At 34.8% G+C, this 13,142-nt stretch overlaps 2 protein-coding genes across 2 annotated transcripts; one reads left to right on the forward strand and one right to left on the reverse strand.

Annotated features, from left to right (window-relative positions):
- Window positions 1–571: 571 nt before the first annotated feature.
- On the forward strand, window positions 572–4,778 carry LOC120191219 (probable serine/threonine-protein kinase PIX13). Its single transcript, XM_039194190.1, has 5 exons — window positions 572–1,253; window positions 2,867–3,002; window positions 3,097–3,236; window positions 3,402–3,525; window positions 3,951–4,778. Exons 1-5 carry the CDS (start codon window positions 834–836, stop codon window positions 4,499–4,501), a joined length of 1,371 nt encoding a protein of 456 aa, XP_039050121.1. The 5' UTR covers window positions 572–833; the 3' UTR covers window positions 4,502–4,778.
- Window positions 4,779–7,280: 2,502 nt separating this feature from the next.
- On the reverse strand, window positions 7,281–9,609 carry LOC120191218 (U-box domain-containing protein 15-like). Its single transcript, XM_039194189.1, has 4 exons — window positions 9,132–9,609; window positions 8,941–9,057; window positions 8,438–8,860; window positions 7,281–8,349 (listed from the first exon to the last, which is right to left on the reverse strand). The coding sequence occupies exons 1-4, from the start codon at window positions 9,567–9,569 to the stop codon at window positions 7,297–7,299; spliced, it is 2,031 nt and encodes a 676-aa protein (XP_039050120.1). The 5' UTR covers window positions 9,570–9,609; the 3' UTR covers window positions 7,281–7,296.
- Window positions 9,610–13,142: the final 3,533 nt, after the last annotated feature.

Here is a 13,142-nt window from a genome sequence, read left to right on the forward strand (position 1 = left end):
ATGATAGGGCCCAGTCCCACCCACAAATCTCAAGGCTTTGGCCCCAATTTGCAGTTGACTTCTTCTTCTTCCTCCTTTTTCCCGTTTCATTAATTTTTCTATTAGTTAATCCCTTGGCAGGCTTTGCATCGATACACTTTTAATCTATATATTAATATAATTAGCTTTATACAAATTCTTAAATTTAAATATAAATAATTAATTTTTACTAAATGTTTTAATTATTTTTTCCCTAATGAATAGATTGTTCTTGACTTTTTTAAGGGCGTTTTGACCATTAGCCTATAAAAAAACATTTTATAATTCTTTTGGTTCAATGATTTAGCACATTTAGAGATAGGGTTGTAAATGAAATAAATCGAGTTTGGTATTATTGAGTCGGACTCGATTCAAAAAATTTAAAATAAAGTTCGACTTGATTCAAAAATTTATAAATTTAAAATTATGTTTGATTTAAACTACAAATAAAAATTTAAAATTCGATTCAAAGAAAAACCTAAATTCAAAAGATTCGAAGATTTAGATAGATTAGAGAAAGGAGTATAAGAACGGAGGTTGAAACGTGAAATAAGCGACACAAACAGTAAGAGGAGAGATCGAGGGAGAAGAGATATATTTCTATTTGACAGAGACAGAGGAAAAAGTCCGATCAAAACACCAAAGTCCCACATCGATTACAGCTGGTTGCTTCCTCGCCCTTTCGTTTCTTCTTCCTCGAACCTGGAAATTAGCATAACAAAAAAAGTCTCCCTTCCAATATCTAATTCTGCCTTTTCAAAGAAAATATATCGAAACTGCAAACATAAAGACAAAGTTTTCTTATTATATCAGTTATGGGGAACTGCTTTGGAACTCAACAAGTTGATCACCATAGCCAGTCCACCATAAAGCCATCCAGCCCAGGTACGTCGAAACTAAAAGACGGCAAACAAAATAGTTCGCCGCCGGCGCCGGACACAACCAAAGAGAGCGGTAGCGCTGAAGGAAGAAGCAAGAAGGGTGAAAAGGCGGCTTTTCCCGCAAGCGGAAAGATTCTGATGAGCATCACCTTGAAAATATTCACTTTGGCAGAACTCAAGGCTGCCACCAGAAATTTCAAGCCGGCTACGGTGCTGGGTGAGGGCGGTTTCGGTAGAGTATTCAAAGGTTGGGTGGATGAGAAAACCTATGCCCCTTCAAAAGTTAGCGTTGGCATGGCGGTTGCCGTCAAGAAATCAAATCCCGATAGCTCTCAAGGTTTGCAAGAATGGAAGGTATTTCTCTTCTTTTTCTCTTTTAAAAGTAAGGGTAAACCAAGTATTTACTAAAATATTAGTTTTAATATATTTTTTTATACTTAAACTTTTAATTTTTTTTAAAATCATATTTAATGTTTAGTTTTATTTCATTTTAATACCCTATAGTTAAAAATATAATATGTTTAGTACCAAACCTATCATTTTTTCTGTTTTAGTACCAAAACTTTTATTTTTTTTAAACTTAACGTTAAATTTTGAATGTGTGTGTCAAAATGGAATGAAAACTAAACTGTAAGTATGATTTTGAAAATAATTAAAGTTTAGATACTAAAATAGATCAAAATTGATAATTTAGGTAATTTACCCTTTTATTTCCTAAGAAAAATAAATTAATTTAAAGAATTATATTTCATGTTCTCTATACTTAATAATAATGTTATAATTTTACTACCTCCACATTTTAAAAAATGTTTTTAATAATTTCTTTAAAATAATTTATTAAAGTGTACAACAAATCTTTATAACATATAAAAATGTCATTAAGTTCTCTATTATAAAAATCTTTAGTTCAAACATTCTTTTATGTCTCTCTTATTTATAAAATGAACAAATAAAATAATAATGTAATCATGTTAAAACCAAAATATTAAAGTAAACTAATAATTGTTTTTAACGTTTTGAACTAACATGTTAACATTTAAAATTTACAATGACTAAAATAAATATCTTAGTATAATACAATGACTTGTATTAGATTTTATCCAAAAACAATCTATTATAACATAAAATATGAGTAATCAAATCAAAATATGCATAAAGATGAATGAAGAGTCATAAGTCTATAACAATTCATCCTTTTTTATATAATGTATTGTGGGATAATTATTGCCTTACCAAAATCAAAATGTAGTATTTTCTTAATGCAAGATAGTTGGAATATTAACCTTAATTTATGAAAGTTTTAGGGTGACAAAATTGTTCATAAGTCCTCAGGAAGTATAGAATTATAAATTAATATATTATAAAATTGCATTTTGGCAGTCTTAAATAGAGCTGAACAAAACTAGACTTACTTTTATAAAATTGAAATTTTCGACTCAATTCGATGTTAAAATATTCGGCTCGATTTGACTCTATTCAACTAAAGAAATTTAAATTCGATTTGAGTTATAAAATAGGACTCGAATAAATCAGAAATATTTAGTAATTAGTGGATTGATTTTCAACTTTGAGTCGAGTTTCTCAACTCTGCATGATATATGTATACCACATTAGAAAAAATATGAAAAAATATATATGTATATCATATATGGTTGTAAAAAGTTGTTTAAACTATAATCAATTAGTATCATAACATTATAAATGTTTAAAATTTAATCTAAACATAAACATGAACGACTCGGTTCAACTCGAAATTTTTTTAAATAAAGTTTAAGTTATAAAATAGAACTAATATACTCTGATAAGTTGAAATTTTTTGTCTCGACTCGGCTCAATTTTATCAAGTGCTCCCCTCTGCTTGTAAAATAAAAAGAAATGAATTAATTTTTTTAAAAAATATATAAGATTATAAGTAGAATTGCATTTAGGGTCTCATAAAATGATGTTGATTTTGGGTGTGAGGACAGGCAGAGGTGAATTTTTTGGGAAGGTTAAGCCATCCAAACCTAGTAAAGTTGCGGGGATACTGTTGGGAGGAGAACCAGCTCCTCCTCGTCTACGAATTCATGCAAAAGGGCAGCTTGGAAAACCACCTCTTCAGATGTATGTCATTTAACCCACAAAACACTGCTTCTTTGTCTTTGTTTTGAGAGATTGCTGAAACTTAAAGCTGTTTTGTTTATATATCAAATTGCAGCAGGAGGAGCAGAGCCTCTTACATGGGGAACTCGGCTTAAAATAGCCATGGGGGCTGCCCAAGGCTTAACCTTTTTGCACACATCAGAGAAGTGTGTTATCTACAGGGACTTCAAAGCCTCCAATATTTTGCTGGATGGGGTATATTCAAACTTCAAAGCCATCCTCTCCGTTTTAGCTATTCTTTTTTAATACTATAAGATTGCCCGTTCAGAAACTTTAAATTTATTTATAATTAGCCCACTCTGTAGATACAGTTATTCTAAATTAGATTACACTAACAAAGCTTATTTGAGTGTGTTCCAGGACTACAACGCCAAACTTTCTGATTTCGGCCTGGCAAAGTTGGGCCCTATAGATGGCAATTCGCATGTGACTACACGGGTTATGGGCACATATGGTTATGCTGATCCTGAATATGTTGCCACAGGTAATTTACCTTTCTTTCTTCTTAAATACCCTCCCCTTGCACTATATAATCGATATAACGCCAAAAATATATCTCAAACGTTTGATTAGTTAGTTGTTTTAATTTTTATTTATTTTTTAGAGTATTTTGGTCCTACAAAATATTTTATTTTAGAATAAAAAAGTCTTTAACATTTGATTAAATAATCATTTTAGTCCCTATTTTTTTCTTTAGAGCATCTTAGCCTACAACCTTTCATTTTAGGATAAAAATACTCTTATTTTGAACCGATGATTGTTGGTTGTCTTACAATTTCTATCTAAGGAAGGGCTTTCTGTCCCAAAATGAAATATTAATATCAAAATACTCCAAAAGAAAGAATAAAAATTAAAATGACTATGGAATAGGATTATAACTCACATTAATATGTACAAAAAATAATGTAGGCAATTTGTATGTTAAGAGTGATGTGTATGGTTTCGGAGTTGTGTTGTTGGAGATGTTAACGGGCCTAAGGGCCCTGGATACGAATCGACCCAGTGGCAAGCACAATTTGGTAGAATGGGCCAAATATTCATTGACGGAGAAGAGAAAGCTGAAGAAAATAATGGACCCCAAGCTAGAAGGAAAATACCCTATCAAAGCTGCATTGCAAGCCGGTGAGCTCATCTTAAAGTGTCTGGAATCTGATCCCAGAAGCCGTCCATCCATGGAAGAGGTGTTGGAGACACTACAAAAGATCAATGCCGTCAACGGAAATTCAAAAGTTAGCAGTAAAGCTAGCAAATCAAAGTCGAAGGCTAACGATAATCGGTCTCCGATGCATTGCAAGCCGGATTCTAAAAAACAGAACTGGTTTCAGCCAGATTCTGAAAAACGAAACTGGTTTCAGTCGGATTCTGAAAAACGAAACTGGTTTCAGCCGGATTCTCAATACCGTACCGGGATTCAAAGACATTCTCTAAGTTACTCTGATGTTCAAAGGGCCTCCCATTAAAGCGGAGGCCGAATTCAACAAAGAGACTCTCAAAATAATTACTGGCGAATGCAAGGTTAGATAGTTGTTTGTTTAAGATTGTTGCAATTGGGTGCATTTTGGTTTCTCTTTTGAAAACAGTTAAAGATTTGTCTCAGATTAGAGAGACTAGAGATAGAATGAAAACGCGAATGGTAAATGTTATTCTTGAGAGAGTATTTAAATTGTCTGATACATACATTTATCGAATAATTATGAGGTCAAGTACCATACTTAGTACAAAACAAATAATCAACAGTTCTCCACGACTAGGTCGCACCGATAGTTATTTGGTTCCGCGATTGAGGACTAGTTTTATGTCACAGTCAAGAGCATGGATTACTGTTAACCACAATGGAAATTTTCCTGTTTAAATATCAGGCATTGTATGCATGTAAATTTCAGTATTAATTGATTTTTTTAATTAATCATCAGTCCGCTCTATTGATCGATTAATCCAGATCGGATATTACAGAGACGAGGACGAGACTCTCAACCCAATTTGCTCCATTCGCAAACGTCAGGGTTTGAACCCCTGATTTTACTTAAAGAATCTAGTGTCTCATCTCACTAGACCAACTATTGGTATATTAGATCAAGTTGTTCACCAATTAAGTTATGCACAGGATAAATTATTACCTTAATAAATAATATTAGATTCACCTTAATAAATGATTACCTTATATGAATTTATCTCAAGACAACTATAATCACGTACAAAACACTTATAAAACTTCAACAAAATAAGGTAAGCCGGCTATTAATATCCAATAAAATCTCATTTAGGATCAAGCTCAAGCATTTAATCCTCTTATGAAGAATAAAGATTAATCTAAGAACTCTTTCACATTTCACTATGGTAGAACCGATACCCAAATATAAATATCGGTACCAAACCTAAAAGTATCAATACTCATTAAAAGTATTGATACAAAATTAAGGTTCGAAGTTCCAATAATTTCTATTGACATCGATGCCCACTTATGAGTTTCGATACTAATCAATAGTATTAATGTCTTTCTTGAGTATTGGTATCAACAACCACATACGGGTGTTAATACTACCCCTATGATATCGATACTTGCCTTGGATATCAATATCAAATTTAACCTTAAAGTATAATTTAATGATATGGTATTAGGGGTGGGAATAGGCCAGGCCGGCCTATTGGAAGGATGATATTGATACCATAAGAACAAAATATTAAAACTCCTCACTTAGAAACTTAAAATTTTCCTATCTTAACTTGATACATATACTGCAAGATTAATATTGATACCAAATGATAAATAACCAAGTTAAAAGTTAAAATTCACTCTAACTTACCCCAAACTATATCAAAACACTCATGGACACCCAAGGAGTCTTATAATACTAGTTAAACCTCAAATCAATATATAAGGATCTTTCTACCCCCTACATAAACGCTAAAGATGACTGATAATCTATTAAACATACTCAATAATCTAAATTACATACTCAATAATCTATTAAGTTATACATTCTTATGGACCGATACAATTCATCTCATGACAAATCTAATACCGAATATTTAAACATCATTAATATACATGTCCCTATTGAAATTCTTAAAATAAATACAAAAAAAAAAGACAGTTATAATAGATTGATTGTGGTGGAGGCCCTCGTTAGATGATGCAACACTCGATCAAGTTGATGATCTTTTAAAGTGTATACGTGTGAAGAAACATACACATTAAGTATTCCACTTAGTGAGATAAATAAGAATCCATAACAATATAATGAATTATAAAATTAAAGCAACATGATATAACATTAAACTAAGGTATGGCTTATTAATCCATTAAATTCATCTGCTTCCTTTTAATTATCATTAAAAGTACAATCGTAGCAATCCGTATGAGAGTTATAGTAAAAGACGTAGGCCAATTTGACTTGCCATATAATACCAAGACTCACCAATGCGAAACTCCTCTAGCGAGGGTGGATGAACCTGAAGGCACAAATTGTAATCGCTCCATGTTATCGACGAACCTAATGGTCTAAAACGTACCATAGTGCCAACTCACACCCACAAAATGGCTCTCGTGTGCTGCATGAACCTGTAGGTCCAACAATGTAGTTCGACCCTAGACATGTCATTTTACAATAAGACCACTATCTAGATTATTTGGACAATTCCATTCACTATAATTTGCATTTATGATTAATACATATACATATATATTCATAGGGTACACCAAGACTCATTCAACATAATGTGACATGATTTCTTATCACATTTATCATTATGGTAAACTCTTTATCAAGGCTTATTCATAGTAATTTCTTACCATCATCATCAGACCTTTGTTCATGCATAGAGTATAGTATAATTCATGGGAGGTTTATCACAAGCTTCATTTTAGCATAACTCACATAACCAATAATATAAATGTATTTACCTTCACCTTATCTTACCCAAATATTAAAAAAGTTCTTAGTGTATACAAATATGTTAACAATAATTTTTTTAAATGAGATAAACAAAAAAAAATTTCAATGTGAGCATCATCAACAAAATAAGTAACTAACAGAAGAAAATAAATTTTGAAAAATAAAAAGAGAATGAAAGATCACGTATCGTATATTCATTGATTAATGATTTTTTTTCCGAATATAACAAGTCCACTTTAAAATATGAATGGAATGGAACGTGCACCTAACTTTAGGCAATTTCATGAATTGAGTCTGAAAATGAAAAGAACAGGGAACGGACTGCATTATAAATATATATAAATGCAGTCTAAAAGCTGTTAAGGAAGTTGGTCACTCGTTCTCATAAGCTGTAAAATTGCATTAGCTTTTCTTTTTGCTCTGTTTGTTCCGGTTAGGGACATCTCAACTAAATGCTCGTAAACTCCAAACTGAAGTGCTGCAAGAATGTGAGACGAATTATTCAAACTCAACTCCAGAAGAACCGAGGCCGCGCACTCCTTATTCTTCGGTGTTCCTTCTCTGATTATATCGACCAGCATTCCGATGAATGAAAGCTCTCCGATCTCATGTCTACCTTGTGGATGAGTTGCTAGAAGCAAGAACATGGAGAGGGCCTCATCGAGCATCCCGGTTCGCTTATCCTTGAGCAAGAGCTGTAATGGTGGCACAATGCCAGCATCAATAGCCCTTGCCTTGTTGGCTTGGTTGAGACATAAGTTGAATAGGGCAGTGAGGGCATCTTTTTTGCCCCTAACCGTCCCAGTTTCTAACAATTCGACTAGAGCGGGGATGCCTTCGGAGAGAGCGATCGTTACTTTGTTCTCGTCGAGCATCGATAAACTGAATAAAGCTGCGGCAGAATTCTCTCTCGACTCCATACTTCCATTTCGTAAGACGTCGATTATAGCAGGTATGGCTTGTTCTTGCGCTATGAGCTTCTTGTTAGTGTCATTGATGGATAAATTCAATAGAGATGTCACGGCATGCTCTTGAATTTTATGATTCGGATAGGGCAACAACCGCACCAACAGTGGGATTGCGCCGCAATTGGCGAACAAAACTCGGCTCTCCGTGTTCTCCTTAGAAAGCATACGAATATCCTTTACTGCTCTTAACAGCACTTCTAATTCAGTGGAAGATAGTTCTTCAACTAAAGATGTGATTTCTTCCTCTTTAATAGAGGACCCTTGCGAAGACTCAAGATCCTCTGTACTGGGATGCTTATAATTGTTCTTCTCACGCCATTGTGTGATAAGGTTCTTGAGGGCATGATTCGGCGCTACCGACAAATGAGCCAGCGTCTCCCTCGTCTTCGGACATGTCCGATTGTTTGAATCAAACCACTTCAGTATGCTCTCTCTCTCAAATGTCTGAACCAGGACACATATATCAAACAGACAAGTTTTGCATAATGTAGCATGCTAATAATGTGTAAATTATTCGACATGATATTGTTACCTGTCCACTTGCTATGATAACCGGATCTCTCATTACTTCGAGTGTGATCGGACACAGAAACTCGTGAGGAATCACCAAAGATTCGGACCTCTCCAACATTTTAGGCTTGACGGGTTCCTCGAAAATGTTGGTTACTTCCATGCCTAAAATCCGTTTGAATTTGTTGAGAATTTCGATAATCTGCACTACACACTCTGAGGTTCGGCCTCTTTCTTCGGCAAGTTTCCTTATAGCTATGGTTTCTTTCTTCAAATACTCAACGGTATGCAAATCTAGTTTCTTGGCTAGCCTTTCTATGATGGCTATATCAGCCTTCCTTTCATCGGTTTTCGAGAATGCTACCATCAAATCGACTGCAAGTTCCATATCCTGCGTATGTTTTCGCCGTTTGCTTCGTCGTAATTGTGTCACCATTAGCTCCACCTGAACAACATCCGAGATTCGAATAAACACATCCCAAAATTAGCCTTTAAAAACAGAAACATGACACATTTGATTCATACCTGCTCCTTTACTTCCACGGAAACATCAATTTCATCGAACGGCATCTCATCAAGAACTTGGCATAAGTTTTCGTAAACGACGTGGAATTTGACCATCATTGCCTCAGTCTCTAATGCCTGAATCACAAATGAAAACATCTCAAAGCAAGCGAAAAATTTTCTTCTCGAAATGTAGAAATTAACATTCTCACCAGGAAAATCTTGCTACCATCACTGCAAGTTGTCAAGAGTTTTTTCGCCAAACAAAGAACTTTCTTCAACCTGGACAAAGTAACAACGCCTCTGGGAGGAATGCAAGCGCCAAGGAGCCGAATCTCGTCGAAGAACGGCAACAAACTCTTCATCGGCCTGACGAGGCTGTAACATTCTTGTCTCTGGGTGCTTCTGAAATCCCTGAGCCGAGCGACGTACTCGATGAGGCTGACACTTTCGTGGACCAAATCGATCTCTTGTTGCTGGCTAATTCCTTTCTCTTCCTCCAACATTTCCCCTCTTCGGAAATCGAAGTCTCCGTCTCTCTCCCTGTAAACCACCATCGGAGTTCGAGCGAGCTTTTTCGCCGGACAAGTAGGGACGGTGACGGTGGGCTTGTCATCGGGCGGTTGGTTTTGAAGGAGGGGAGAAATCATGTTGAGAGATGAAGTGCGGATACGAAGCCGAAGAGGGGTGTTGAGGGGGAATCCAGAGACATTAAACTCTACAGCATCTTTCCATGGATGAATATGATAATGGTGGTGGTTGTTGTGTTTCTTACGTGCTATCCCTCAGCGTGCATATGGGGTTTGTTGCAATGAATTTCGCCGGAGTTTTTGCTTCTTAAAATAGAAAATCCAGAACAGATGCTTTGTCTTTTATGTCACACACATATATATATATATATACGAATTTAAATATTTTAAAGAAAGAAAAATTAAAAAAATTAAATTAACTTGTCACGGAGATGTGATAAATTTACACAATGAACAAGTGCATGATCAGATTGCAACGGTCAACATGAAACTCATCACTTTGAGTTAACTAGATTAGTGGGATTCTTGGAGAAAAAATAGTTGTTTATGGTTGTTGAGTTTGAGGTTATAAACCGGGGTTTGGGGTTTAGGTTTTTTTGTGTGTTTTATTAAGAAAAAAATTGAGAGAAATTCAAACATTTTGAAAATTTTTGAAAAATATCTACCTGTAATGAAATGTTACGCTTCGATATTGTCCATACTCGGTCCGAAAGAAGAACGTGACATTCGTCAACGTGGAATGTCTTTTAGAGATCTACATCAGTGGATCATGTATATATATATATATGATAGAAACAACAAATTATTATATATTTGCAACAATCCATATTGTATCCAGCGACATTTTTGTATGGGTTTAAGGTGAACTCGACATTGATTGCGGCTTTGATTGAACATTGGAGGCAGAAGACATGTACTTTTATTTTTCGAGTGGTGAAGCGAAAATTACGTTGGAAGATGCCGCTTACCAACTCGGTATTACTGTTAATGGTGAGACGGTAGTGAGTCACAACAGTTTCGACTTATTCAAAATTGTTCACCAAGTTTTTTGGAAAGATGCCAACATCAGTTGTCTTAGTGGGGTACCATATACGTATCACTTGGTTGGAGTCCGAATTTAATGTGACAAACGACTCTATCGAGGCTGAGGTGATTTTTGCAGTCGGGCTTATTTGCTCGAATTGATTGGAGAGATATTGTTACCTGATAAATATGGTTATTTGGAGCACATTCAATATCTTTTGATATTAGAGAATTTTACTGAGTGTAGCAACACTAGTTGGGGCTTGACGGTTTTGAATTTTTATGTCGAAAACTTTGCAAGGCTACAATCGTCGAACGAGGTCAAAAAGAAGATGTAGCGAGCTGTCTAGTCCTGCTATAATTGTGGGCGGTACTGATTCCCGTATTCGATATGGATGCGCTTCATAGAATAGATACGCGTAGGAAGCATAAAGATAATTGGTCAATGAAGCATGCTGTCTACATTAAGCAATGGAATCAACATCATTTATCGGACCTTATGCATTACGAGATTATACACGCTGACCTTTATTTCGACATATCTCCCTACCTCCAAAATTATAAAGCAAATGAGAAACCTTATTTAACGACATCGGAAGAGATAGAAGATTGGGAACAAGGAAAGGCCAAATTCACAAAGGCCAATAAATCATCATCGCCATCTTCATCTTCTGCTTTTGCTTCTTTCAATTATTTTGCGTCTCACACCAGTTTTGATTTTTATCCTCCATATATTGTTTCAACAGAGACTCGAATTGGGTTGGAGGTTCATGGGATGCAATGCAAATCACTCAAGCATCTTCGACCAAATATGTGTGTGAGGGTGAATGAGATCATATTATATATGGTCAACAACATAGCCAAGTTGATTCAATGACGACAATGATGGCGTCGAATACCATAATCCCATTACTGTATTTCAAAGGTGCATCTCAAAGTGGAGTGATGTTCAGTACACATCATTTTCAAGAAGCAAACGAAGATGAAGACGATCAAGGTGGACGACCCCGACGTACTTGACGAGCCTCATATCCTTATCATTCGACCACTCCTCGACATCGTAATAACTACACAAATATAAATAAATTTATTATGCATTGTATTAGTTTGTAATAAAGTTATTTTATATTTATTTATGTTTTTAATATTATTTTCTAATGAATATTTTTTAAATTATATTTGAAGAAACTTGTCATGTCGACGTGATGAGTTTTAATGGTTAATTATTTAAATTTGGAAAGTTGCTTGTTACCCAACAAATACATTTTTTTAAAACTCAAGGCAAACTCGTCACCTCGATGTGATGATTTTTTTAAAAATATATTTCTTTAAAATATTTAATGAATTTAAAAAAAAATCTCAATGGAATCGTCACATCGACGTGACAAGTTTCAATGAATATATTAAAATATTGGCCCACATGAAGCCCACATATCCATGATCAATAAAAAAATATTTTCAAGCAATCTCATCATCTCGACGTGACGAGTTTACCATTTACTGTAGCAAATGTCGTAGATTGCAAATTAAATTATCTATTGGTCTATAAGGTCAAATAATTTACCAGCCTAGGGTATTGATCCAAAAAATTGCATAAGAAAGCATTTTGGGTTTTTAGGCCCATTTGGGTAAACAGACTAAAATATTAGTCATATATCGTTGGGACGAGATTATTTAGGGATTTACAAAAAATGTTAAAATTGTTCGTGGGACTCATCACGTTGACATGACGAGTTTCATAAGAAAATATACTTTATTGGACATAAGCTATGGAGTTAAGCCAAGGTTTATCAATAGAACTAGCGTAAGCCTACAGACTTTCCCAAAATTAAGTTTTCTTATTAGGATGAGGTTGAACGTAAGCTATGGAGTTAAGCTAGCGTTTCTCATTCTCTCTGAACCCCCCATAAACAACTTGAATAGACGTATTAATGCTATTGAAATCAACCTGGTTAAAATTCTAGAGCATAATCAGACCGCCACGGAGTCCCTGAGCTGGAACCTCAAAGTGTGTACTGAACTTAAGATTTTTATTGAGAAGATGCCCTGCCCATTCTTTCGCTTTCGTTTCCAAAAGACAAATAATCAAAAGATTAACTTCGTGGATAAGATCCTTATAATTCCTAAGGAAGTTTTTATTATCAACACATTTGCAATTCTAAGTAATAAGCTTCATTGGATAATTTTGATTTCAGTAATAATTTATTGCAAGTCAGGATTGGCATCTTCATTCCTTATTTTCACTTGGACTTCTTCCATCACCCCTGAATTAATATATGTGACCGGAGTCTGTCCTTGAGAATCCGTTTCTTGCTATCATCATTTCGATTGGAGTGACCATACAACATTCTACCTTATCACTAGGCTTTATTCCAGGATCAGGCTCCATGGTCGAATCTTTACTCTTCACAGAATATAAAACAGATTTACCTTTACCTTTTCTAATATTTCTATTCTTAGCTGTTGGGTCTCTCCTTAATTGGAGAGGTTGTAGAAAATTCTATAGTTTTTTTGAGAAGTGTAGAATTTTCTAAAAATTCCGAAGAACTCTAGAGAAGTGTACAACTCTCTAGAAGTTTGTGGAAGAGTGGGGAATACTCTAGAATATTCTAGAGATGTGTGGAACCTTATGGAAGAGTATGGAAGAATATGGAAGAGAGTGGAAGAGTG

The sequence above is a fragment of the Hibiscus syriacus genome, unplaced genomic scaffold, assembly GCF_006381635.1.
Source record: "Hibiscus syriacus cultivar Baekdansim isolate YM2019G1 unplaced genomic scaffold, ASM638163v2 tig00116965_pilon, whole genome shotgun sequence".
NCBI classification, from domain to species: Eukaryota; Viridiplantae; Streptophyta; class Magnoliopsida; order Malvales; family Malvaceae; genus Hibiscus; species Hibiscus syriacus.

Coding starts and splice junctions, on each gene's coding strand:
- LOC120191219 (XM_039194190.1), top strand. CDS start 834: ATGGGGAACTGCTTTGGAACTCAACAAGTTGATCACCATAGCCAGTCC. Junction 1,254..2,866: donor AAGGTTTGCAAGAATGGAAG/GTATTTCTCTTC, acceptor GTGTGAGGACAG/GCAGAGGTGAATTTTTTGGG. Junction 3,003..3,096: donor GGAAAACCACCTCTTCAGAT/GTATGTCATTTA, acceptor ATCAAATTGCAG/CAGGAGGAGCAGAGCCTCTT.
- LOC120191218 (XM_039194189.1), bottom strand. CDS start 9,569: ATGATTTCTCCCCTCCTTCAAAACCAACCGCCCGATGACAAGCCCACC. Junction 9,058..9,131: donor ATGGTAGCAAGATTTTCCTG/GTGAGAATGTTA, acceptor TTTGTGATTCAG/GCATTAGAGACTGAGGCAAT. Junction 8,861..8,940: donor CCGTGGAAGTAAAGGAGCAG/GTATGAATCAAA, acceptor GATGTTGTTCAG/GTGGAGCTAATGGTGACACA.